The sequence below is a fragment of the Alligator sinensis genome, unplaced genomic scaffold, assembly GCF_000455745.1.
Source record: "Alligator sinensis unplaced genomic scaffold, ASM45574v1 scaffold157_1, whole genome shotgun sequence".
NCBI lineage: Eukaryota > Metazoa > Chordata > Crocodylia > Alligatoridae > Alligator > Alligator sinensis.
Window position 1 is genome coordinate 419770 of NW_005842316.1, and position 23258 is coordinate 443027.

A 23258-nucleotide genomic window follows, 5' to 3' on the forward strand; every position below is an offset into this window, starting at 1 on the left:
TTGCTTCCCCTAGCCTGATCCTGTATGAGCTGCCATTTGCGTCTTGTTGCGCTGAGCCCTCCCAGCTCCCTGCTCCTCCACTAAGGGTACTTTGTTCCCCGTAGAATCCTGTGGCTCGTCTGGCCTGGGTGGTGCTGAGTGCCTTGCCAACACTTAGGATGTGGGAAAGACTCCCAAGTTCAGTGGGCACTGAATCAGGCCCTTAGCTAGGAATAACGATACCATGAAACACAGTGACAGATTTATAGGTGGCAAATATACTTTGTCTTTCATGATCTGGCAGTTATTTTCTGACTCATCCCAGCTGCAGCTGGTTCTAATAGTAAACATGCTCTGTATAAGTAGGTGACAATACCCCAGTCCTTTTGTGCTGGGGGTTTTGAGAGGCAATTATGAAAGCTCCTTATTGTTCCTCTGAAGGAAGCTGTATTGTACAGCCCATGTACTAAACATGTGCCTATTTTGAATCACAGAAAGGCAATGTGAGTGATCTCAAATCAGTGGACTTCTATCCAGAAAGTGGAACATTTGATCTCATGTACTATCCCTACTATGGAAAGCACACTCATGTAAGTAGAGCCTCTGCTCTTAATACTGTCTTGGCTTCCTTATCGCTTTAGGGTGGGAGTGGGATCAGAGGTGGGGGGTATAAGGGCAGCGCTGGCTAGAAATTATACCTGCCTGTACTAGCCAGAGAGCACCCCTTGGAGGTGCAAACTAGTAAGATTGGGCTCCTGGGCCATCTCCACACACGTGCGGACATTTGGTTCCCAGGGGACAAGTAGCGGCAGTACACCTTGTGCTGCCGCTAGTTTTCCCTGGGGAATATCCATGCTACATGCCCTGTGGCGTGAGGCAAGTTACTCTGGGTGGGGTAGGGGAAGCTGGGGCCAGAACTGACTTGGCCTCAGCGGCCTTACCTGAGGTCCTGGGGGCCTCCCAGGGCAGCAGTAGTGATGATCCTGGTGCACAGAGCCTGGCTGACAGCCGCAGCGTGGCTCTGGCTGGCAAAGCTCCGGTTATGAGCAGCGCATGCTGCCCCTGTGTGCGCTGCTCTGCTTTTTTTTCCCCCCGCGAGTTTTTTTAACCCATGGATATCCAGGGGTCAACTCCCCCCCCGGCTCCCTTGCAGGGCGGAGAACTGATGCAGTATGTGGTGCCGCAGACGTGTCTGCAATGTCTCATGCTGCATGGCCCTGCTTGTCTGAATGCAGCCCTGGATTTTATTTTTGGCTTGATATTAGGAGGTCCTCAGTTTTTCCATTAATAAAATGGGAAATATAGGAGGAGCTGGGTGGGGGTGCAAAATCTCATGCAGCTCATTCTCTAGAATAGTTCCACGTGCTGACTCATTCCTGGGTAGCCTCTCACTTAGGGTGGCTTGCTTTTAGGACACCTGGCTTGAAGCATCTACAGCCCATTTCCTAGCAGTGACCAACAAACAAGCAGTCAAAAACTGAGCTATTCAAAAGCAAACATCAGTTTGCCGATGTTGGCTCTAGTCTCCCTGGAGGCATTCAGTTATCAGGATTTGGCCTTCTCTGTATCGCACTACATTCACTGACCACAACACTGTTTTCAGAGTGATGGATGGGGGGGAAGGCAGTAAGGGGCATCAACATTTCTGATTACATAAAACCAAATGTAATAGATATGAAGGTAAATAGCAGTTCCCCCATGATGCATTTGCTACTTGCTGCTGAGTTCTAGGGCTTTACAAGAGCATGGATCTTGGACACACCAGGCAAAAGGAACTTTACTCCTTTTTATTACAGGCTAGAGATCAACACCTTAAGCTGACAGAAAACTTTTTTTATTAAACTTCATTAGCCATTATTCCCACCCCTGGCAAATGAACCTAAGAAACAGGTTACACTCGGGCAGAACACACACGTCCAGATTGACAGACAAATACTGATCTTAGTGGATTCAAAAGAGCTGAGCCAATTTACATCAACTGAGGATGTGGATTCTTATTCTTAGCAGTGTGCCATGGCATGCAACTGTCTGTATCTTGCTTATTCAAGTTGTGCTTCTCCAATGTTTCCCCTTTTCAGGTCAACTACACATCCCCACTGGTGGCTATGCACTTTACAGATGTGAGGAAGAATTACTTTGTCCCCATTCAGTGCAAACTGAACGGGAAAGGCATTGTGAATGATGTTCACAACGACCGCTTCCTGGGGCGCATCGTCTTCACATTCAACATTGGCATGTAGTCACTCGAAATGTTCACTGGGCACTTTGTTTATGGCAAACATGTTTTTCTCTTTTTAAAAAGAATAACAGCAGAACGCAGGACACTTCTGTTAAAAACAGACAAGTTTGTTTTGGAAGTCTTTTGGTAGACAGGTCTTTATTTGATTTTTTTTTTTTTTTCTTTTTATAGCTAATGACAATTTGTCATGCAATATTCAAACTGATAAACTACATTTTCTAAATGTAAAGGCCTGACCTAAACCATTTTAGCAGTAAAAATACAAATCTGGTAACCATAGGTAGAGGCCCTGCTCAAATAGGTCCATTTTAATCTTAACTACTTTTTGGATATTTTAACATTATTTCCCTAGGATTGTGACTTTATTTTTCTTTATAGTTTTAAGCATATTTCTCATAAGAAACAAACAAGATGATAATTAATCAATACTGCAGGGTACTCCATGCTCCCATTTAAAAAAAGAAATGTAAAGACAACCTTGAATTACATGTGTAAAAACAATAATTAAAAAAAAAAATCAAATAAGGTGTTCAGTCTCAAAATAACTTGAGCCTAGCTCTGTACTGGAACATTTGAGGGAGCAGGCTCAAACATTTTTTGATACATACAAGACAACAAAAGCAACAGCCTAAGGCAGAACTGGCATTTAAGAATCTTCCTAACTGATTCTGGTCCCGCAACCGAGCTGGGAGGATAAGCACGTTTTTCCTCTTTCATGTCCTTTTTCCCATGTCTCCCCAAGACACTTTACTGAGATCACTAGACTCAGGAAGCCTGAAAAGGGCTGTTCCCTGCTTGCCCCCTCTGTCACAATGGCAGGAAGAGATTGATGGGAAATGGTGCAAGGCCCAGGGCAGGAAAGGAGTCTGTATCTCTCACGTGGCCATGAAGAGTACAGCTTCTCAGGACAACTGGGGGCCCCCAAATATTTCAAGTCCTTGTCTCCCCAGTGCCAGGGAGAGCACAGTGAATAATGCCCCTGAAAGCCAGGGAGTCACAGCAGAACACTTAGTCGCTCATTTTCATGGGCCAGCACTGATATGAGCACAGTCAGCAGCTTGTCTTCCTAGGAAACCCAGGAGAGCACGCAAAACAACAACAGACTCTCCCTATGCCTGAAGAAGGGTGTTTATGCCTGAAAGTTTGCAAAGAACAATTTTTCCAACTATTTAGTTGGTCTAATAAAAGATACCATATCTACCCAAAGAACCTTGTCTGCCTAGGAAACCTATAGCACTTGGTAGAACAGGCTGCTACTAACTGAAGCAGTCCCTTTGTTAGACACAATTGGCTCAATTCCCCCATCTGTCAGCCCTTAACCTTGTGCAGAACAGGTGTTTGGACCTGCCCAGGTGCAAATGATGACCCTATGTGCAAGGCAATGGAAGATCAGGTTTACAAGCCAGTCATGGTATTGGTCAGCCAGTAACATTTCAGGTAACAAACAGTCTTTGCTTCTTGAAGATGGTCTCGTCCAGAGACTTGAATTTCATTCCTGGCTTCCCCAAGTGAGCAATCGTTCTCACGTCTTTGTGCCCGAGTTACCCCGTTGATAACGTGAGGATTCTGCTACTTACCAGCTCATGGGGGAGCAGCGAGGCTGAACTTGTTATTGTTTGCAAAGTACTTTGGTAGCTTGGCTAGGAAGTGCCATAGACCTACAAAATACTGTGGTGCTTTCCAAACCCATGACAGTGAAGTTACCCATTTCTAAAGACAATTTGAAATTGCTTAAAAATAATTGCATTTAAAAAAAAATGAAAGCTGTTCTTGAGGATACTCATTTTATTTGAAATCTGGAGATTAAACTTGTTACACGTGAGTTATTATTAGTTACAAGAACAGAGCAGGACATGTATTGTCCAGCTAATAAGATTTTTTTCTAGACATGTACCTTTGCTACTGACTAAATGGAGGAAAGCATTTTGGTGTCCTTGCCCTGTACAAGTAGTCCAGTTATTTTCTTACTGTGACATCATTTCCTGTTTTTTGGTCTCTCTAAATCTTTGATAAACAAGTCATTTTTCTATTAAAAACTAAGCTGACTACAGTGCATTTACATTAAAACTAAGTGTGATTTTATTCTTAATACTCTTCTGGTTATTGGCTAACTGGTTGAGCAGGCACTGTCAACGTAGCTTGGACAGACTTATTTTGTCTACACTTGTTTATAACAACTCCTGGGGAAGCTGAAATTGAAACCTCTTTCTTTTTTTTTTTTTTTTACTGTGTGCACAGTGGCTTGTTATCATGGGACTGCTACAGTGCGGTTTGTTTATGGAGAGTCAGGGAGTAGTATAAAGCTGGAAACACTGATCTGTTACTGCAGGACTGATTGTGCGTGCTGGTCTGCTCTCTCTGGGCTGCTACTGCAGAACTGATCACGAATGCCAGAAACTCATTGATCCTCTTAAGAGAGTCATTCCAGCCTAGAACTACTCTGGAGCTTGCTTTTCAGTTGCTGATTTCTGCCACATTTCCACAGTGGGTAAAAAGAGAAATGGATTCTTTTCTTACTGTCTTTTGCAAATTCTGGCTTCAACTGCCTCTGAAACTCCATTGTTTTCAACTCATGCCTATGGTGACACACAGGCAACCCAGCTAGTCAAATGAGAGAACTCAGCCCTGGTAATGTAGGGCTGCAGATGAAGTAACATGCATTTCCTCCTAGGCCTATGACACTTTGCAGAAGCTGCGTAATTTTTTGGCAGAGGTCAATTTATAAACAAGAGTTCAGCGTCATCCTTTGTGAGATTCCTTCACCCCCAAAGGAACCTGTAGCCTCTTAGGAGGATTTCCTCCATTCATAAATCTCTTACAGGTCTGCTTCATATTTCTGCAGTGCTGGATCATTCCTGTCTTGGGATCCAGTGCTGCCACTGGAATCCCTCTGCGCGCTGCGACCATTGTTCCTATGCAACCCAGGAGGCCTGTACATGCAAGAAGAATCATGGCAGTGTGGCGATCAGCATTTCTCTCAGGCTACAATGCAAGGGGATAATGAGCAGGTTCTACAGAAGCTCCTGTGGTAAAGTCAGAGTTTCATGGCTGGCTCCCACGCCTCCATAAATGTTCCATCTACAGGAGGAAACATTCTCGTGCCAGCAGTCTGAGCTTAGACATTTTCATTGCTTGGAGCTATGATGAGTTACTCAGCCCTTCTTTATCAGGGACTATTTTTAATTCACCATTATGCCTTTCCCATATGTTTACCTGTCAGTGGGTAATTGTTTCTGGGTAGTTGCTCAACCACAATGGGATGTACAGGGGGTAGAGGCTGGGCCTGGTACAGGTGACACACATATATTTGAGGGATACATGCTGAAAAGCCCATTTCACTGGTCCCTGGGGAATAGTTTTTTTCTTTTCAAATGTCAGTCAAGTCTAAGTTAGACCTTGTGCAAAAATGACTGCTTCATTTATACAGTACCCCTGTAGGCTGCAAAGGATGGAATTTTGCTGTTCTAGCCAGGCTTTCCCACCACAATTACTTGTAAAAAGCCACTTTTTAGTGAGGTAGAATTAAGTCATAATAGGAGCACAACAGGATCCTGGTTTAATCCATGTTTCTTGAGAATATGGACTAGTACAGGATATTCAACTTTAACCAAAATGTTCAAAAAAGGATGGTGGACATGTGAGCACACCTAGCTTCCAAGGTAGCAGCTGAATATCTGGAGGCTCTGTGTTTGACAGCTTAGGAACTTTAATCACCAAGGTTAATGCTTAAGCATGTTTATTTTAGGCATCTAGGTCTGACAGTGTTGGCCTCCCCCACATATTCCAAATACCAGTTAGTAGAACTACTTCAATTGCCATCAAGAACAGAATTAGATGAGGACTCAGGAGACCTGGATTTTATGCCTTGCTCTGCCATGGCCTGCTGGATGACCCAGCTAAGGCGCTTCTCCAACACTAAGCATTTCACTTAGTGATACTGACCTCATCTGTATAGTGCTGTCCTGCCATCAACCTTTATCCAGTCTGAAAAGCAAAGTCTACTGCTTCATCTTGGCCATCCTTACAGGAAATGACTTCTCCCAGCAGCAGCACTGGAGGCTGAGTCCCATTATCTGAAGATACCGATACATTTTCTCTCCGTAAGTAACAAGGATTCTACAACAGCACTGGCACTTTTACTGCCAATAAGACTACTTCTATACTAAATGCAGGATTTTTTTTTTTTTTTTTTTTTTTTTGCAGGATCTCTCTCCAAGCCCAAAGGATTGGATTCACAACAAAAATCCAATCCTCAAATTCAGATCAACGTCAGAAGTTGAAAGGGTTCAGAAGATTATATTATACAGAAATATTTTTCCATTCATAACCACATGTGAACATCATATTTAAATTAAGTGTTTAGCATGTCTCCAACTTCCTGAAGTAGCTGATGCAATCCACTGATTGATTGTACAGGGTAAACTCTGCATTCCTGTGGTTGGAAGTGATTGGACAACCCATCTCTATCCTCAGTTGCCAAGCTCGAGCTATTTAAGCAGCCCCGTAGAAGCCTAACTTTTAAAAACTTTTTCTTTGTATCAAGGGATCTTACACTGAGCAAAAACTAGATAAATATCATAGTTAACTTTATTTTTAATATACATAATCTGACTCCATCAGAAGATTTGTACAGTCTTTTGCAAATTCAGAGAACCACTTATCATTCTTCATGCTGTAATAACCTTAAAGTGCTTGCTTTATTTTGACTTCCAAAGTCCAAAGCAGTACTTGCAATGATTTTTAGGAAATTGCCACCACTTCACAAAATAACCCAGCTGAAATGAAAGGGGTAGTATACAAGCAGCTCAGGTTGAAGCCTGGTGAAAGCAAGGTCAGGGTGAAACCCATCAAATGGCATCATGGAGATGCACTTTGAAGGCAGGTGCAACTCAAAGAATTCAGGACATGCTGTAAGAGCAGTGCTGTGACAGACTGGTCTGTTTGGATTGTCCATATAAACCAAGGTTAAACTATAACCCCATGGGAAGAGGGCTTCATTTGTGAAGGGCTCCATTTGTACCACAAGAGTCATGTTGAGCTAGTTACAATTAGTTCATCATGCAGTGAGGACAAGACAAGCCCAAAACAATCTTGAAGATATGAACATAAATACCAGCTTTCATCTGAGAAAAGGAATATTGGAAAAAAAAAAAAAAATGTTCTCCCTCCCCCCCCATAAAAATAAATAAATAAATAAATAAACTTTGTTAGGAGTATGTGAACAATCTTTGTAGACAATCCTCACTTGTGCTTTCACTAAGCTCTCTCTCTTGGAAGGCAATATTTGTAAAGGCCACACTGAGAATGAAATGCTCAACTTTAGATAGCAGCTCACCTGCATCATCTTCGTCTGTGGTGTTGATCAAAAAGGGGGAAATCATCGCTTACTTCATCGTTATTGCTTTATAGGACACATTTACCCACAGTTGAACATGTTCATCTGTAAATTAGTGGGCCTCCAATAGGAAGGAAAGTTATTACCTTATGTAATTAGACTTTATTAGCATACCAGTTCCTCTCTAGGGTCCTACAGGAAACTAGAAAACTAAGGAAGAAGTTACAATTTTGCTCCTTTTTGGTGCACTACAAATGTGCATGTGTAGGTAAATCTCAGAAGTGCCCTGAATTATTCTGCCCCTGCAGTGTACACAAAAGCAGAATGGGTTAAGATCCCATGTTAAATAGGTGCTTAGCAGAGCTGAAGGGCTTGCCAGCAGTCATGCAAGGAGTGGTTAGACAGACAGGGTGTTGCCAGTGCTCTAGTTAGCCCCCACAACCTAGCATGTTGGCATGGCTCAAGATCTTAAATTCTAAGATAAGCTTATGAAAGTACTCATCACCTCTTTCATCTGAATTTCATCTGAACAAACAGGGTGGGGAGAAAAAGAAAAAAAAAAAAAAAAAAAAGGGTACCATGTCCAGAGAAATTAGATACAGTTGTTGGAAGGAAGAAAGCAAAGACCAGCTAGATACTTAGGATGCATGAGGCCAAGTGTCATCTTCGAATCAAAAGGAAAAACCAGAGATTCAGGCTGACCCGAGGGAACAAGCAGCTAAATGATTAACAGAAATAAGGTAGCAGCAGCAATCTGCTTCTAGTTGGAGGCCAGAAAGGATTTTGCATTCCTTTCAAACAGCATATATATATATATATATAATCCTTTTATGTAACACATTCATACTTAGCTATTTTTTTATTTCAGCATTTTTTAAATAAACTGTAAGCAGCTGAATAGAAAAAGGTGAAAGTACCTTCATGGAAAAAGGAAGATTAATGTTGAAAATAAGAGGACATTTTTCTTAGGCTTTTTCTCCAGTCCTAGTGACACTTTGTAGGGAACAAGTATTGGTCCTAATCTTAATCCTGTGCTTCCCATCCTGGAGCAGTATTACTTTACTCCAAAGCCATACACTAGCTTCAAGTGAGTCTGCATTTGCTTTCAATTATACACACAACTACATTATTCCATTTTGTTTTTAGTTTTTATAGTCAAAGAAAACCATGAACCCATTACTTCTGTTGGGGAGGGAGGAAGCAGCAGAGGCAGTGTGAAAAGATTACACAGATTGATAACCAGTACGACTTTTCCTTCTTCCAATGATATAAGAGATAAAGACAAGAATGATAAGGAAGCCAAGTGCCACACCCACTGCGATGGGGATAAGAAAGTTCAGGTCAGAATCAGCAAAGCACTCTTCAGCTGTAGAAAGAAAAAAGGCAAGGGAGAGAGGAAATTAGTAAAGATTAGTAAAGCAAACCAAGCATTAGACCAAACAAGGAGCACAGAAGTACACATTTTTCTTATACTGCTCTCTAGATCCGACTGTGACCAGGATCTAGCATCCAAAACTCACATCTTCCAAAACCTAAAGAGGAGCTAACACATCTGCAGTTACAGGAACTTGCTGTAAACTCCTCTCATCCAATTCCCACCAACACACAAAGTTTAGCCTAAGCTGATTACTCTTTGTTCATCTTCGAGTCAAGGTAGGCTGAACATTTAAGTAATTGAATTGCCTACAGGCAGAAGGTACAATTTGAAGTGAAGACAGGGAACATTTAGGAAGGAAAAACATCAGTTCTATTTAGCCATCCACATGGCAGCAGCAATGCTTTAAAAACCATGCGAAAACCAGATATGCCTGCATAACTGAAAGACTGAAAACACTGACAGACATTCCTTTGGCACGTACAGCTTTATTTTTTTTAATCCATCTGATACAAGAAAAAGATAAAAGTTATCATCAGGTTCAGAGAACTGTGTAGTACTTGTTGAAATCAACATGTATTGTCATAAAACAACTCTAATGTTATACAGTATTCTGGAAGTATAGTGTTGGAATATACACTATTAAAGAGTTAGTACAGTCTCTTTCAGACCGGACATAGGACTGGGAGCCAGCTCCAATACCAACTACAGGCCTCAGACAAATGAGAGCACCTTTTAAAAAAAAAAAAAAAAAAGAGGTTTACCTGCACACCCCGTGAAGGCTGAAGAACCAGTACGACTTCACTTTGCTAAAGTCAGTGTTTACCAACAGCACTAAATGCAAGATTCATCAGTCTGAAGGCTGTTACTGCCTCCTGGTGATATGCATCCTGTATCAATCTTTTGAGTTGAATCTTGCCTCGTTTTTGAGCATTTTGAAGAGCAGGATTAAATTGTTCTGAAGAACTGATTAAATTGTTCTGAAGAACAACTTTTACTTGGTTTTAGATTTGAAAAAAGAAAAAAAGAAAAAAAGAGCAGTATCATGCACACACTTAATACCATGAAAAAATAAATTAAAAAAAAAGATACCATGGGGGTAAAAAGTAGCAGCTATTGCTTAAAGGCCTGCCTATACAGAGCCAGTCTATCAATGACTTAGCTTTTATCCAATGGATTTACTGTGCTTAATTTAGCTCTGAGGCAGACAGTAACTTGATAGCCAATTACCACCATCATCCTTTTAAAAGAAAAACTGGAACTTGAGATGTGATTGGATTAGATGCAACAACTACAAGAAAATTTGGGCACCAAAACCAAGTTTATTTGAATTCAGGACAACCTGAAGAAACATGCAGCTGAAGTTCAGAAAAATGAATAAGATTATGAAGCAAACTATTCCTGAAAATGATCAGAACCCATCCTGAAAAAGTATTTAAGGAGCCAATAGATAAAAAACAGCTTTTGTTTTAGTCGTGTGTTACTTAAAAAGTAATTGTTAAAAGAAAAAAAAATTTCACAAAGAGAGAGTTTCTTATAAAAATTAATGGACAACACTGACCAATTTGTTACTGCATGGTAGATTTAGATCATTAATATTGACAAGTTAATTTAACACTGAAGAAAGGTGACTTACATGTAGTATTAAAATACCTCCCTCCTCTCTTCACAGGAGGGAGAAAAAGTAAGTATGCCCATTTAAGCTACAATTAGGAGACGTTAGTTGTTACTGGAAGGTCCCTTGAAGAACTAAAGATTAAATTAAAATGTAAAACACTCAATCCATGCCCTTTCATCCAAGTTTATAAAACTGTCCAAGTTACCTTCCAAGAGAGAACTAATATCACTAAATATGAAAGAATGAAGCTCCATAACAAATATTCCCAAGGAAGAGCTTGCACAGTTATTGCATATTTAAGCCTTTGAAGAGTAAGGCTCAGATTAAAAAAAAAGCAAAGCAAACAGTTCCATCTGTTTCACATATCTTATAGCTTGGCCCAGAGGATCTAGCCACATGACTAGGTGATCTTCCCTTTTCCTCTTGATTTGCAGCTATTGAAGTACACTTTGTTAAAAGACAGTCAGAAGATTAATTAAGCACTAGCCCAAAGAGATTACAGTATTTTTGTAGGCATTGGCTTTGGTACAAGATTAAAAGAAAGCAAGAGCAAGTTATACTGAAATAATTTCCCTTAGAGGACTAGAGGTACAGAATCTTAAGCTGCAAAAGTGAAATCCAATTTTAACAAGTCTATTATGGGCACTCGGAACACACCCTTAATATTTAGCCAACTGTACATAAGGCACAGCGAATAGTAAAATCAATAAGCTGCAAGTATATAGATTGATTACATACATTAATACTTGAAGATAGCCACAGCAAACACATAATATTAAAGTGCTATTTACACAGAGTAGGAACAAAACTACACATTTATTCACATAATGCCATGGTGTACATAAAAATCATAGGATTACTGAAGTGGTATTTTTGGAATATAGACTCAAAAAAATTTAGTCCGATTAAATTGGCTGTGGACTAAACCAAATCACTCAAGTTGGTAGTGCTACATTTAAAAGTAAGCCTTCTTAGCCAGAGGTCAGTTTTTATGAGAAAAAAAAAAAAAGTGTTTCCTTAACTGTGAGGTGTATGTTATCAATTTGTGGGTCTTTAAAAAAGAAAGTTTCTTATAAAACAAAGGCTTTCCCATTTTTAAAATTGTTCATATCCAGCATTACGGCGTTTCTTGTGGCCAACAAAGTAAGCCATAAGCACTAGAATAACTAATCCTCCCAAAGCTGCTCCCACTGCTATGGGCACAATGAAGTTGTCCACATCAAGGCTGCAGTCTTCCGCTAGGTAGAAAAAGGGCAAGTTTGAAAAAGTAGGCATGTTAAACACTGCCACCTCCCCATCGTTCAGATAGCCACCCTCCTCTTCATCTTACTGCTACATTTCCCCTTCAAACGGATCCCATTTTGCAGGAACAGGACTGTCACACCTCCCATTTCTGGATACCCAACTTAATGTTTCAAGCCCAAATCTCCAAAACCCACTTCTAAATCAGATGGTAGGGGTTTGTGAATGATTACATTAAAAAAAAACAGAGGGTCACATCCATTTACTTTTACAGTTCTAGAGTTTAGCCCTCTACAGTAATTGGTTAGAATTCCCAGAGCAATAAAGCAATAGAAAGCACTTATTCTGAACCTCATTTTTTCCTCCTTTAGCATTCTGGGCAAACGAAAGCTGTCTAGTTCTTAATAAGAACCTTTTTGCTTTCCAAATAAAATGATTCGTCTTCTTCCAAAAATTATCACCCATGTCTAGGGGCAACCAGATGATTTAGAAAGATTAAGGTTAAGCAGTGCAAATTGTATACAATGTTCTCATCCGGGTTGTTTTTAAAGATGCTCAGAAGCATGAGGTGCTTGGATGCTGCTGATCCATGAACCCCTTTAGTCAGATTTCTCTCCTTGAGTAACCTAGCTTCAGACCATTTTGGAAGTCCTGAATATCTCCCCCCCACTTTTTTTTTTTTTTTTGGGGGGGGGGGGGGAGGGGAAAGAAAAGCTTTGTAGTGTTTTGGGACAAATATTCTTAAATTTTTGGATGACCAATCCAAGTTTAAGGCAGTCCATGTCTAGTGAGTCTTGAATGGAAAGTACTGCTGACACTAACTACCATATAGTACCTAGGACTTAAGATGGGGAACAAAGATTGGCATAATACCAATACAACTGTGGCAAAATGGCTGTAACTGATGTACTATATAGGTTAGGCCAGTAAAGCAAGCAGACTAATTTCTTCTCTTGCTCGTGTTAATTAGTAATGTAAAACCATCGATTGGCCTAGCTAGACCCGATGAAATGCAACAAGAACAAGGTTCCTGAAATGCAGAGTACAGTGTGTGCAGAGCTGCTCATTTTGACAATTAGGGCTGGGGCAAGCACAAGTGAATTCAGGACCGCAGGGTAAACAAGGCAAAACTTGAGACAAATATTGAGTAACAGTTCAAATCAGACAAAGATCAGCTTCAGATTTTGAGTTTCCTGCTCTACAAGTTTCTAAGGGCTGATATGCGTCACTGTCTACATTAGGGCTGCCCAACTTCTAAGCTGGGGGCCACATGCCACCCAACCTGCACCAGGTATGTTGGGTAGATGCTCCCAACTCTTGCTCCCACCACTGTGCTACCACTAGGGCATGATTTCCCCATCCTCACAGCCCTGGACTCCCCTCAGCTTCCTGCAGCAAGCAGCAGCAGGAGGGAGGGGGTAGTAGCAGCTAGGCGACACCTTAACCCCTCATGGGCTGCCTGTTGGACAGCCCTAGTTTATATGGTATACTATGCTAGTATGACAATACCTTTGCTGTACTCCACAGTAAGACCTGCATCCTGTGCAGACCAAATCAGAACTTAGGAAAGCCACCTCCAGCTATTTTGGCACAGTTTTGCTGATGCTTCCCAGGACAGCATCCCCTCCCCTCCCCGTCCCTGTCCCTGCCATGAACCTATGCAGCAGCCCATGGCTTACAAAAAGCAGAACACTATACCAAGGCCCCTTGCTTCCCTACTTTTGTTAAAACAATGTTAGTGCACCCAGTTCATACTTGCAAAGATCCCACCCAAAGAAGGACTTTGAGAAACACTGAACCATTCATAGTTGTGATCAGAATCAGCTGATCATAGCCAGCTTACAAACAATGCATTTTGCTCGTCCATATGGTTCTATTGGGTTAGGCAGAAGAATTGCAGCTCAGTATAAAAGTTGAGAGAGAGTCAGACAAACTAGATCAGATATTTAATATCTAGATTAGTAGTTCAAGTTGTCTGCTACTTATAGGCTGAGGACCAAAGTCCTCCTCAGGGGAATACAGAATGAAATGTTGAAAACTAAACGTAAGAGGTCTTTGTAGAGGCCTCTCGCAGGTCTAAGATAATTAAGTTGACGACCCTCCAATTTAAATGGACAGAGAGAATCAGTATCAAGAGGAAGTTTTTCCTAGTAAGTGACCTCTATAGTACTGGAAACTATTATAAAGAAGCTAAATTAAAAAAAAGTGACCAGGTTTCCTTAAGAAATGGAAGAATCTTTATTGATTAAAGCATTCGTTGATTAAAATTGACAAGTCCCTATAGAGAAACACAATACAGAAAACTAGTGGTTTATTTAACTGTGAAGACGACAAAATTCAGATGTTTACATAAGCCAGTTATCTGTACACCAGATACAGAGGTATTTTTATCTCTGAACCAAACACCCTGGCATATGAAGTCAGGGATGTCTACACCTTCAAAAGGTATACTTCATTCTACTGAACTTGAGGAAGAATTTGCGCGGATCTTGTATGCAGTCCCTCAGATGTGCCATACCGAGATTTAAAAAGGCCAAACACTCAGAGGGACAGAAGGAATCTGTGTCATATACTAAAGCAGACCAACAGTTAACTGGCATATATAAAACATCAGTTACTGGAACTGTTAAACACAGAACTTTATAAAAATTGCTGCAGTTGCAGATGTTTATTTTTAAATATTAAGTCTATCAATTTGCAAATTTATCTAAAATTAAACATTGAATGTTGAAACCAGAAACTAGCTTCTGCTTCCTTTAGTCTCATTTACTCTTTTTTTTAAATTTAAGTTGGACTAAAGCTTGAATTTTGCTTGTAAATATCTTTGGCAGGAGTGCTTCACTCATTCTTGGTACTTTAGCCAGTGTCTCATTAAAGTCACTGTGAAAGACCAGTTTGTTACTGAAAGGATCCAACGCAATTTGAGTATTTGTACACAAACAGCCATGTATACCCTGGAACATCAGTTAACATGACAACTCCAAACCAGTTTTGAGGTTGGATTTTAGTTTAACAGGAAATAATATGCTCATTAAGTCACCAGCTCAAGCAGTTCATTTGTTGTTACATATGCAGACTCGCATGTAACCTTTTCTAAAGACTACTTTTTTCACATGCCATGCATCAGAATGACACATCGCTTAGGCAGCTAGAGAAACTTGGCTGTATAGTGAGGGTTAGTCTACATACTGCAGTTTAAAAGAATATTCCTACTGCATTACAGATCTTTGGAAGCCATTATCTTCTCCAAATAGCAGGGAAAAGGTAGTGGGTCAGTCTCAGATTCACTCCGCTTTATGCATTAACAAATGCTACACAAATGCACACAGTTATGCCTCGCCACGCAGCACACAAATCAAGCACAAGTTATACAAATCAATTTATATAACCTGACCATGTACTGGACAGTTACAATGCAAGTTTTGATTAGTGAAGAATCATTTAATAGGAAGATTTAAGAACAGCTGTGTTGCAACGGTTAGCACTGGCTCACTAAACTGAACGCATCTTTAAAGACGCCACTCAAAGAAAGCAACATGACAATTTCTGTACAAGGTACAGTATAAAGTTAAGTGCACTTTGAGTCTTGGAATACTTTATAAAAGTTCCTATTCCCTTTTCTCCAAGCTGATGCCAGCAAGAATACTATACTACTTCAGTAGAATTCTACCTTAGATTTATCATCTTAAGAAGGGATATTACGTTGTCATGTGCATGAGTAAATCAAAACTTTGTGCCTACCAGTTTTCTAAAGCTATTTAGAAACTGGGCTTAAGAGTTCCAATTTATCCATCAACTGATGAAGTTAACTCACATTTGTTTAAATATGCAAGCTTCAAGAAAAGAAAAAAGAAAAAAAGAGCTACTGCAGTAACCGAAGAGGACTGAATTACTGTCTGTTAGACTGGTTGCCTATGCCAATCAAAAGTGAAGCTTGCTCAAAAAGCATGGCATTTGGTGCTATGAACCAGGAAAGAATTACCAGGCACTGTTTAAACTAGCAAGGATCGCTTGAGTCCGTCCGATGTACAGTGACCAATGCAGCCAGGTTACTCTGCAAGTATGACAACAACCAAAGAATGCAGGAGAGAAGCAAGTACAAATTCAATGCAGTTTTAAAAAGCTGCTTGACACATCATGCTAGTAACCCAGATTAGACAGTGTTTCCTCTCTCAACTATTCCCTGCTTTAAATTTATTGCATGTAAAAAAGCAGCAGGCAGAAATTCCAATTATTTTAGTTTTTGCAAGGCAAAATTTTAAAAACTTAGTAGTTTGTCAAATACTTTTGATGGTGCCAGGACAGCTAGGAAGCCTATGTTTTTTTTCCTAGTTCAGAGAAGCTTAAGAGTGTACCTTCTCCAAATCTCCACACCTAATTATGCGAGGCAAGTGTTAACTTGAAGGAGTTGGGTTTTATTTGGGAACTTGCACTTGCTTCATTTAAGATGAAATCAGAACAGTGATCACATTTCAGATTCACAATGTTTGATATCCAGCATAGCTTTTTCTTCTGCCAATTAAGTAAGCAATCACTATAATGACAATCAAGCCAGCAAGTGCAGCACCAACTACAATTGGGATAAGAATGGTGTCATCATCCAGCGAACACTCCTGGGCTGTAGATGAGAAGAAGGGTATGACAAAGAATAAACAAAAACAATGTTGTGAAGAGTGGTAGGAAAAAATGCTCCTCTATTTTCCTTAATACACAACTGAACCTTCAAGCAGATTTACTATATCACAGATATATAACGTAGGAAGAGAACTATATGAAACTTATGAGTTTCAACACCTGTATTAGTAAGCGTTAGTAACTGCAGGCATTTCTGGTTGTTACAGCAACACAAAGCATTAATAAGATGCATCAGGAAAGAGCCCAGAATAAACTCATATTAGATATGCAAATACTTAAAAGTTAGACTTAAGAGATAAGCACAATAGAACATAAGTTCATCTGGAGTTAGGCAAGGTAGGTTTAGAGAGAAGTGAATGCGGTTATCAAAAGCTAAAGTAGAAGCAGCAGTTAGTGAATGCATGGGAAACAAAGTGACTGGAACAGGCAAAAGAGGATAAAGCCAATTGCAGTTCAATCTAATTACTCAGTAGGCTTACGGTGCAGTTTTTAATCAGTTTTGTCACATTTCATTGCACTTGAAACAGGAATTTAAAAGGCAAGTGTTGGAAGTATGTTTGCAAAAACCCACTGTAAGCTGAATGGTCTGTAGTAGGGGTGCACCAATAAAGATTTTTGGGGCCAATACCAATAGCCAATTCTTAAGGAGATGTATCAGCCGACACTGATCCAATTCCCAATACCAGCCCAGCAGCTTGAAGAACAGTGTCCAGCAGAACTGGTAAGTCTGTTGTGGTGGAAGAGGAGGTGGGGGAGCAGATTAAGGTCCCCTGCAGCGAGGGAGGGTGTGGGGCTGGGGCAAGCGCTGCCCAGCCAGGGTGGGGCAGGCACAGGATGGAGCTGCAGTTTGTCCAGGCTGTGTGGGGAGGCAGGGGTGGGCCCCTCTGCTTGTCCAGAGGCTCATCCAGCACTTGCCTGGCAGCTACCGCTGCTGCTCATGCTGCTCCTCTGGAAGGGCATGGGGGGAGGGGGTGTGCCCCCAGATCTGCGTGGGGTGGGTGGGGCCAGGGCTGCACTGGGCACTATGGTGAGTTCTGGGGTGGCCGCAGCCTCTTCTCCCCATAGGCCCACTCCCAGTGCCACCGGCTGCCCCGAGCCCAGCCTGGCGCAGCCCTGGCCCCACCCCGTGCAGATCCAGGGGCGCTTGCCCCCTCCACCCTCATGCCCTCCCAGATGAGTTGTGGCTGTCCTGCCCTGCCCTGGTTGGGCAATGCTTGCCCCATCTCCACTCCCTCCCTCATGCGGGGGGCCTTGGTCTACCTTCCCCACCTCCCTTCCACAACAGAGACTTACCAGCTGGACATTGCTCTTCAAGCTGCCGAGCTATGCTCCTTGCTACCCATGTGCTGCGCTGCAGCTGCACATGCATGGGCCATTTGAAAACAAAAACAAAACACGGCCACATTATTGGCCATATCAGGCCGATTTCCGATACAGACAGTTTTCTTTATATTGGTGCTGATCCGATATTGGACCAATGTATTGGTGCATCTCTAGTCTGTAGACTGACAGACTCCAAAACAGTTAAAATACTTATGTAGCCCAGCTCTCCCTTCCCAAAGCTAAGCAATGCTGTTTTTTACTGCATACCTCGACACAGGCCTTGCAGTAAGCGCTTTGTTCCAATTCCTTTATCATTTCTCCTGGAACAACAGTTCCTTGGTCTCACAGGGCAGACCAGGAAGAGTTTTCCAATAATGTCAGCAAGAGACAACATCCCAGCAGAAACACTTGTTGTCTTTAGCACTCAACAATTTAGCCTCACATTCACAGCTTTCAAAAGGCAACACATTCTCCCACACTGTTTTCCCATGCAAGATTTAAAACCCTGTTAATATTTTTAGCCCCATATGTTGAAACAAAGGCATCTCTAGCCATACTGCAGTGTGAAATACATATTTTGTGTGACAGATTATTTAAAAGATAGTGCTTTAAGATTGATATTGAGTTGTCTTTTTGTCTATCATGATGCAAGGCTGTAGCACATCTTTAATCCCCCAGTTAATGTTGATGGGGTCATTTTAGCTTTAAAAAAAATAAATAAATGAAGGACTAGCCAATGGATCTGTTATATTGATATATACAAGGCTTTTGGTTCCACCCCGATCTGATACATTTTATAATGTCAGACTCCTGAATTCAGAGCATGCTAGAGTCTATTGGATTTGGATTAAATTCTTACCTGTAGAATACTTGTTTTCTTTCACAAGGAATGGCTGAACCCTTACATCAAAAGTATGTATTTGAAAGTCTTCATTGACTTCAACAGTCTGCTCTTTTTGGCACATATAGGAACTGCCCAGGGAGGTGTCCCACTTGCTGAGATTGTGATTTTCAGCATGTAGAACTTCTAAATAAAAAGAGATTAGATTTAGTGAGACTTGATCGGAAACTGAACCTGGTCCCAAGTAAGTAGTTGTTCAAGAAAGAGGCGTATTGCCAAAGTCGTAAGCCTACTCAGTTGAATGCTACAGAGACTGTTTCTCTACATTTCCTCCGAAATGCATGATTAGGTGGCAGTTATGGAGTTTAGTTTCCTATAGTACAGTTAGAGATTAGCAAGTTTCATGTTAGAGGAATAAGGTAATTAAAAAGCAATCACTATTCTATCTTCCCCACTCAAGTAGTTTAATTTCCCAGCACTTCAGAAATATAAACTGGTTACATAAGTATTTTAGCTTTAACCCCTTCTCAAAATGTAGTATATCCTTAATCCATTAGCAGTAGACCTGCAGAATCCAAGCAAGAATTTTCAAGTGAAGCTTCTTGGTTTGAGAATGGGTAAATATGTTAATTAGGACTTCTAGTTAGCACTGATGGAAGGAGCTTGGCTTTTCCATTCCCTTTGTATGGAAGGCTCAGACAGCTTGTGTCTTATAAATAAGGATCTACCGAAATGCAATTTTGCAGAAACTGAAAGTCGGGCATTGCACGATTAAAAAAAATAAACTGGGCAAAGTCTTCAAAGATCTATCAGGGAGGGGTACAACTTGCTGAAAATAAAGTGTGGCTCCTCAGAAGCAGCAAAGGGTGGGGGGGGCACACATGATGAACAGCCCTTGCAAACAGTTAGCGGTGAGGGGGAGGGAGGACTAGTGGTGGACCCCCCCCAAATTAGCTTGTGAAAGTGGTGGCTGGCCCCATGATCTCCTGGGGAAAAAAAAGAAATTGGCCATCTGCCTCCAAGTTGGGTAGATTCCTACTTAGAAGGTCTAGAAGAATTTTAAAAAGAAAAATATGCGCGAGTTGCATGACAGCAAATATGGTAGTTTATCATCAGCAAGAGTGGCTCACAGTGTTATTTTTTGCTGCAGGCCCAAAGGCTTAAAAAAAAAAAGTTTTCAAGTTTGCCAAAAGTATATCTATTTAGTTGTCAGAAAGCAAGTGACTGCACTTTAAAGAAGCTTCAGAGGAAAAGAAAGGTACATGCAAACTAGCATGGGAAGAGGTAAACAGAAATTAGCTACGCTTATCTCTTGTAGCAGGTTCTACTTATTGTTGACTTGACCAGAAAAGGTCTTTAATACTAGTTGCTCCTAGTCAGGTCAGGCAGGTTTTTGCCAAAACACAGGAACCACAAGAAGGGGTTACTTTAAAGCTCATGCCATTTCTTACCAGAACCATTTGTAGAGACAAATAGCGTGATGTTCACTTCTTTTAGATAAAACCTTTGTGTATTTGCACTTGTGTTTTTCTGTTTAAGGGGCAAAAAAAAATTTTAGTGTAAGAAGTGTGGGAACAGTTTATGGGTTCTCAGACATAAGTATACATAAAAGTTCCATAGTTAAAGCTTAAAACATGAACTGGAAGAAATCTACAGTAGTGCTAATTCTTAGCATTTATAATCCTAGTATTGCTAATTCTTAGTGCTAACAATGCTTAGTACATTGGATGTTACTGGATACTACACAATTCTTATAAGCCAAGGAGTTCGGCAGTCAGTTAACCAACCGTTTCCCTGCCCATAATTCTCATAACATTGACTTCAAAACACACCTCTTAAAAGCATCTTTAAATTATTTATAATATGAACGGGCACTATTTAAAAAAAAAAGTTTCAACTGCGAGTTACTTACAACAACAAATACGAAATCAATAAATCTGCTGTTGGAATCATTCAGTTTCAGAGTAGCAGATGTATTTCCACAACTCCCAGTGACGTGGGTTGTTTTTGGGTTAATGTTGATCACAGAAGGCTAAAATTAAGAGTCAAATACGTCAGTCACAAAAAGGGTTTAACTATGCAAAGACTATTTACTACTGCTGATCAGAAGGTTCTCCCTACATTGCTGCTTAGTTCCTGGTCTTCATGCTACTGACTATGCAGTGTCAGCTAACCACGTTATTTTAAAATATGACAATTCATGGCCGAGTACTGCTCTTATGATTCCCTTCTATCCTGGGTTAGTGTAGGCTGCTTGACCAACTACATGCCTTGGATTGCACCACCATACTCCAACTATGTGCATCTATGCATGGGATCCTGTAACTTCTTTAATCTGTACAAAGCCATATTGCTATATATAAAAACATTCAATAAAGTTTCTAAATTTGTTCCGCTTTTCCCACCGAGTCTGCTCTCCCCCTTTCAGCTCTTACAGAGTAGGATTCCTTTATTTTATGCATCCAACAGCAGCATAGTCCTGGCAATCAGATGCCTAAGCTTGGGCTCCCTCTGCAGGAAGCAGAACATCTGCAAGTCCCAACATGAAGAGGACATTGAAATGGCAGGTTTTCAAGGAATTTTTTCCCCCAGGAAGTTGCTATATTAAACTGGGTTAAAATGTTTGAAGCAAGATACTATCTATCAGTCTGCTGTGTATAATAAAGTGGTCACATATACAAGACTAATAGTAATTTCATACAGCTGTTGTACAAGTAGGAATGCCTAACCCTAGCTGTACACAAGTATGGATATATTCAAAACACCTTTCTTGTTTCACTTAAAGTTTTGGAGAGGCACCTTTTCTTGGGAGGCATTCAGCTGCAGCCCCATAGTGGCCAGGAAACAGGTCTGATTGCCATTTTTGAGAGAGTAGTTTCCTGGGACTGGTTTTTCCACTGGTTTGGGAGTTGTGGTTGGTGCAGGTGAGGAAGTGGTAGATGCTGTAGTTAAGTTGACAACAGGGGACACAGAAGTGGGTGCAAGAGTAGGTGTATCAGCATCACAGACAGACTCTAAAAAAAAAAAAAAAGTTGCATACATTGTTAACTGTTATTTTAACAAGAGACATTACAGAGGGTTTATTCATTAGTAGTTCCGCTTCTAAGAATTTGCAGAGGAAGTATTTGGCTTTCTAAATCCAGCAAGAGAGTCTCCTGCTCACCCAGTTTAAAACAAACAGTTAAGACTTTAGTATTAAATGCAGACTATATTCCAAAGACTGCAGTGTTTTAGACAGAACTGCTTTGCAAATCAAGATGAGCTGAGAGCAGAAGAGGGGAGTGAGGCATGGTTAAGACTGGAATACATGGACTGGCCACAGTTTGTTACGGAATAGCACAGCTCATAAATGGATACCTCTTGATCTTTTGAGATGAAGTGGACAGAAGCAGCTACAAATTAGATTACTGGCGTTACAAAGAGGAAAAAAAAAGAAAAGAAAAATTGAGCCTTTGAGAAGTGCAACATTTATTGACTTGCTATGGAACCCTCAAACTGCTAAGTCATCCATCTAAAGAGGGAGAAACCATGCTCAGATCCTGGACAGAACAACAGTATTTCTTCCAATGACAAAATGCAAACAGACAGAGATTTCCAAATCTGTTGCAGCTTTGGACATGCTAATGATCTCGTCCAAGTATTAAAACAAGTCTCAAATATCAGTGTACTTAATGATACAAATTATTTCTAATAAAGAACATCTTACCAGGTAAAGTACTTTGACTAGTCTTCAGTAATATACAGGCTGCTTCTAAGCAGACCTACTGTATTAACCTAGTTTCCAGATCAGAAGTTAGTGAACTAGGACAAACACATGTTTATACCAGTATTTAGAGTCTTGAAAAAGATTCACTAAAAGTGCTAGCCATCTTGCTACTTCAGGATTTCTGTTGGTTAACACTGTCCGTGATTACTTTAATATTGCAACGAAGTGACTCACCGTTTTTACTGACTGTGCCATTTTGAACAAAAGCCTGCAGGGTGACATCCCAGAAAGACTGTGTAACATTTTCTGCTTCGATAGATTCGTTATGATGACACTTGTAGACCCTGTTTAGTTGAACTGGGTGCATGGTGTCATTTACAACGATAGTAACTGGTCCTGTAAGTGAAGACAGTTTAGTACTCACAAATTGCAAGAACACTTATAAATAAAAATCAATTCTAGAGAGTCGAGGGAGTTAAGGTACAAGGGATTTCCACAGAGAATCTTTTTATAAAATGTTACTCCTACACACTGTATACTTGGAGGAGTTGAGTGATATATAGCATACAAAAAAACCCTCTAAATATAATCATTGAAGAGGGTGGTGGTCTACAAATAAACATTTTTAATACCCTGCTAGAAAAAAAAAAAAAGTGAACAAAAATCAGGACCTTAGTTTTTGTTGTATACTCTGGGAAGTGACAGAAACTGCTTAGTCAAGTGTTCTTTATTGCAAAGATGTAAATCTATAGGTATTAAATTCTGCATGTGCTTAGAGAGTTTTCTCCAATCAAGATTAAGGAAGAGTATTACTTGATAAAATAGCTATGCTAGTTTCCCTAAATCACCTTCTGTTAAAGCTACAGGAACTAGAAGCAGTAGTGGTCAAATCTACTATGCATTCATGGAAGGGGGGTGCAAAAATCAATACGAAGCTCATCCATTTGAAACACAAGAAGAAAGAG

At 40.5% G+C, this 23258-nt stretch overlaps 2 protein-coding genes and 1 long non-coding RNA gene across 6 annotated transcripts in view; 2 read left to right on the forward strand and 1 right to left on the reverse strand.

Moving 5' to 3' along the window:
• Window positions 1-2745, forward strand: part of ATP1B4 (ATPase Na+/K+ transporting family member beta 4) — a 19823-nt gene extending 17078 nt beyond the window's left edge. For all 4 annotated transcript variants that reach the window (XM_025209912.1, XM_006028493.3, XM_006028494.3 and 1 more), the window contains 2 exons: window positions 474-569; window positions 2058-2745. In XM_025209912.1, coding sequence (XP_025065697.1) covers window positions 474-569; window positions 2058-2219 — 258 coding nt within the window. In that variant the 3' untranslated portion in view covers window positions 2220-2745. The remainder of the gene's footprint in view (window positions 1-473; window positions 570-2057) is intronic.
• A 3431-nt stretch (window positions 2746-6176) lies between these two features.
• LOC112551061 lies at window positions 6177-8125 on the forward strand. The gene is made up of 2 exons (XR_003095191.1): window positions 6177-6318; window positions 6422-8125. It is a non-coding gene; the product is annotated as an uncharacterized LOC112551061 (long non-coding RNA).
• A 5877-nt stretch (window positions 8126-14002) lies between these two features.
• The window catches only part of LAMP2 (lysosomal associated membrane protein 2), a 17530-nt gene continuing 8274 nt past the window's right edge, over window positions 14003-23258 (reverse strand). Inside the window, exons 4-9 of the mRNA XM_025209911.1 lie at window positions 22528-22689; window positions 21387-21601; window positions 20500-20619; window positions 20039-20117; window positions 18606-18773; window positions 14003-16406 (exon numbers count right to left, since the gene is read on the reverse strand). Of these exons, the coding sequence (XP_025065696.1) occupies window positions 16267-16406; window positions 18606-18773; window positions 20039-20117; window positions 20500-20619; window positions 21387-21601; window positions 22528-22689 (884 nt within the window). The 3' untranslated portion in view covers window positions 14003-16266. The remainder of the gene's footprint in view (window positions 16407-18605; window positions 18774-20038; window positions 20118-20499; window positions 20620-21386; window positions 21602-22527; window positions 22690-23258) is intronic.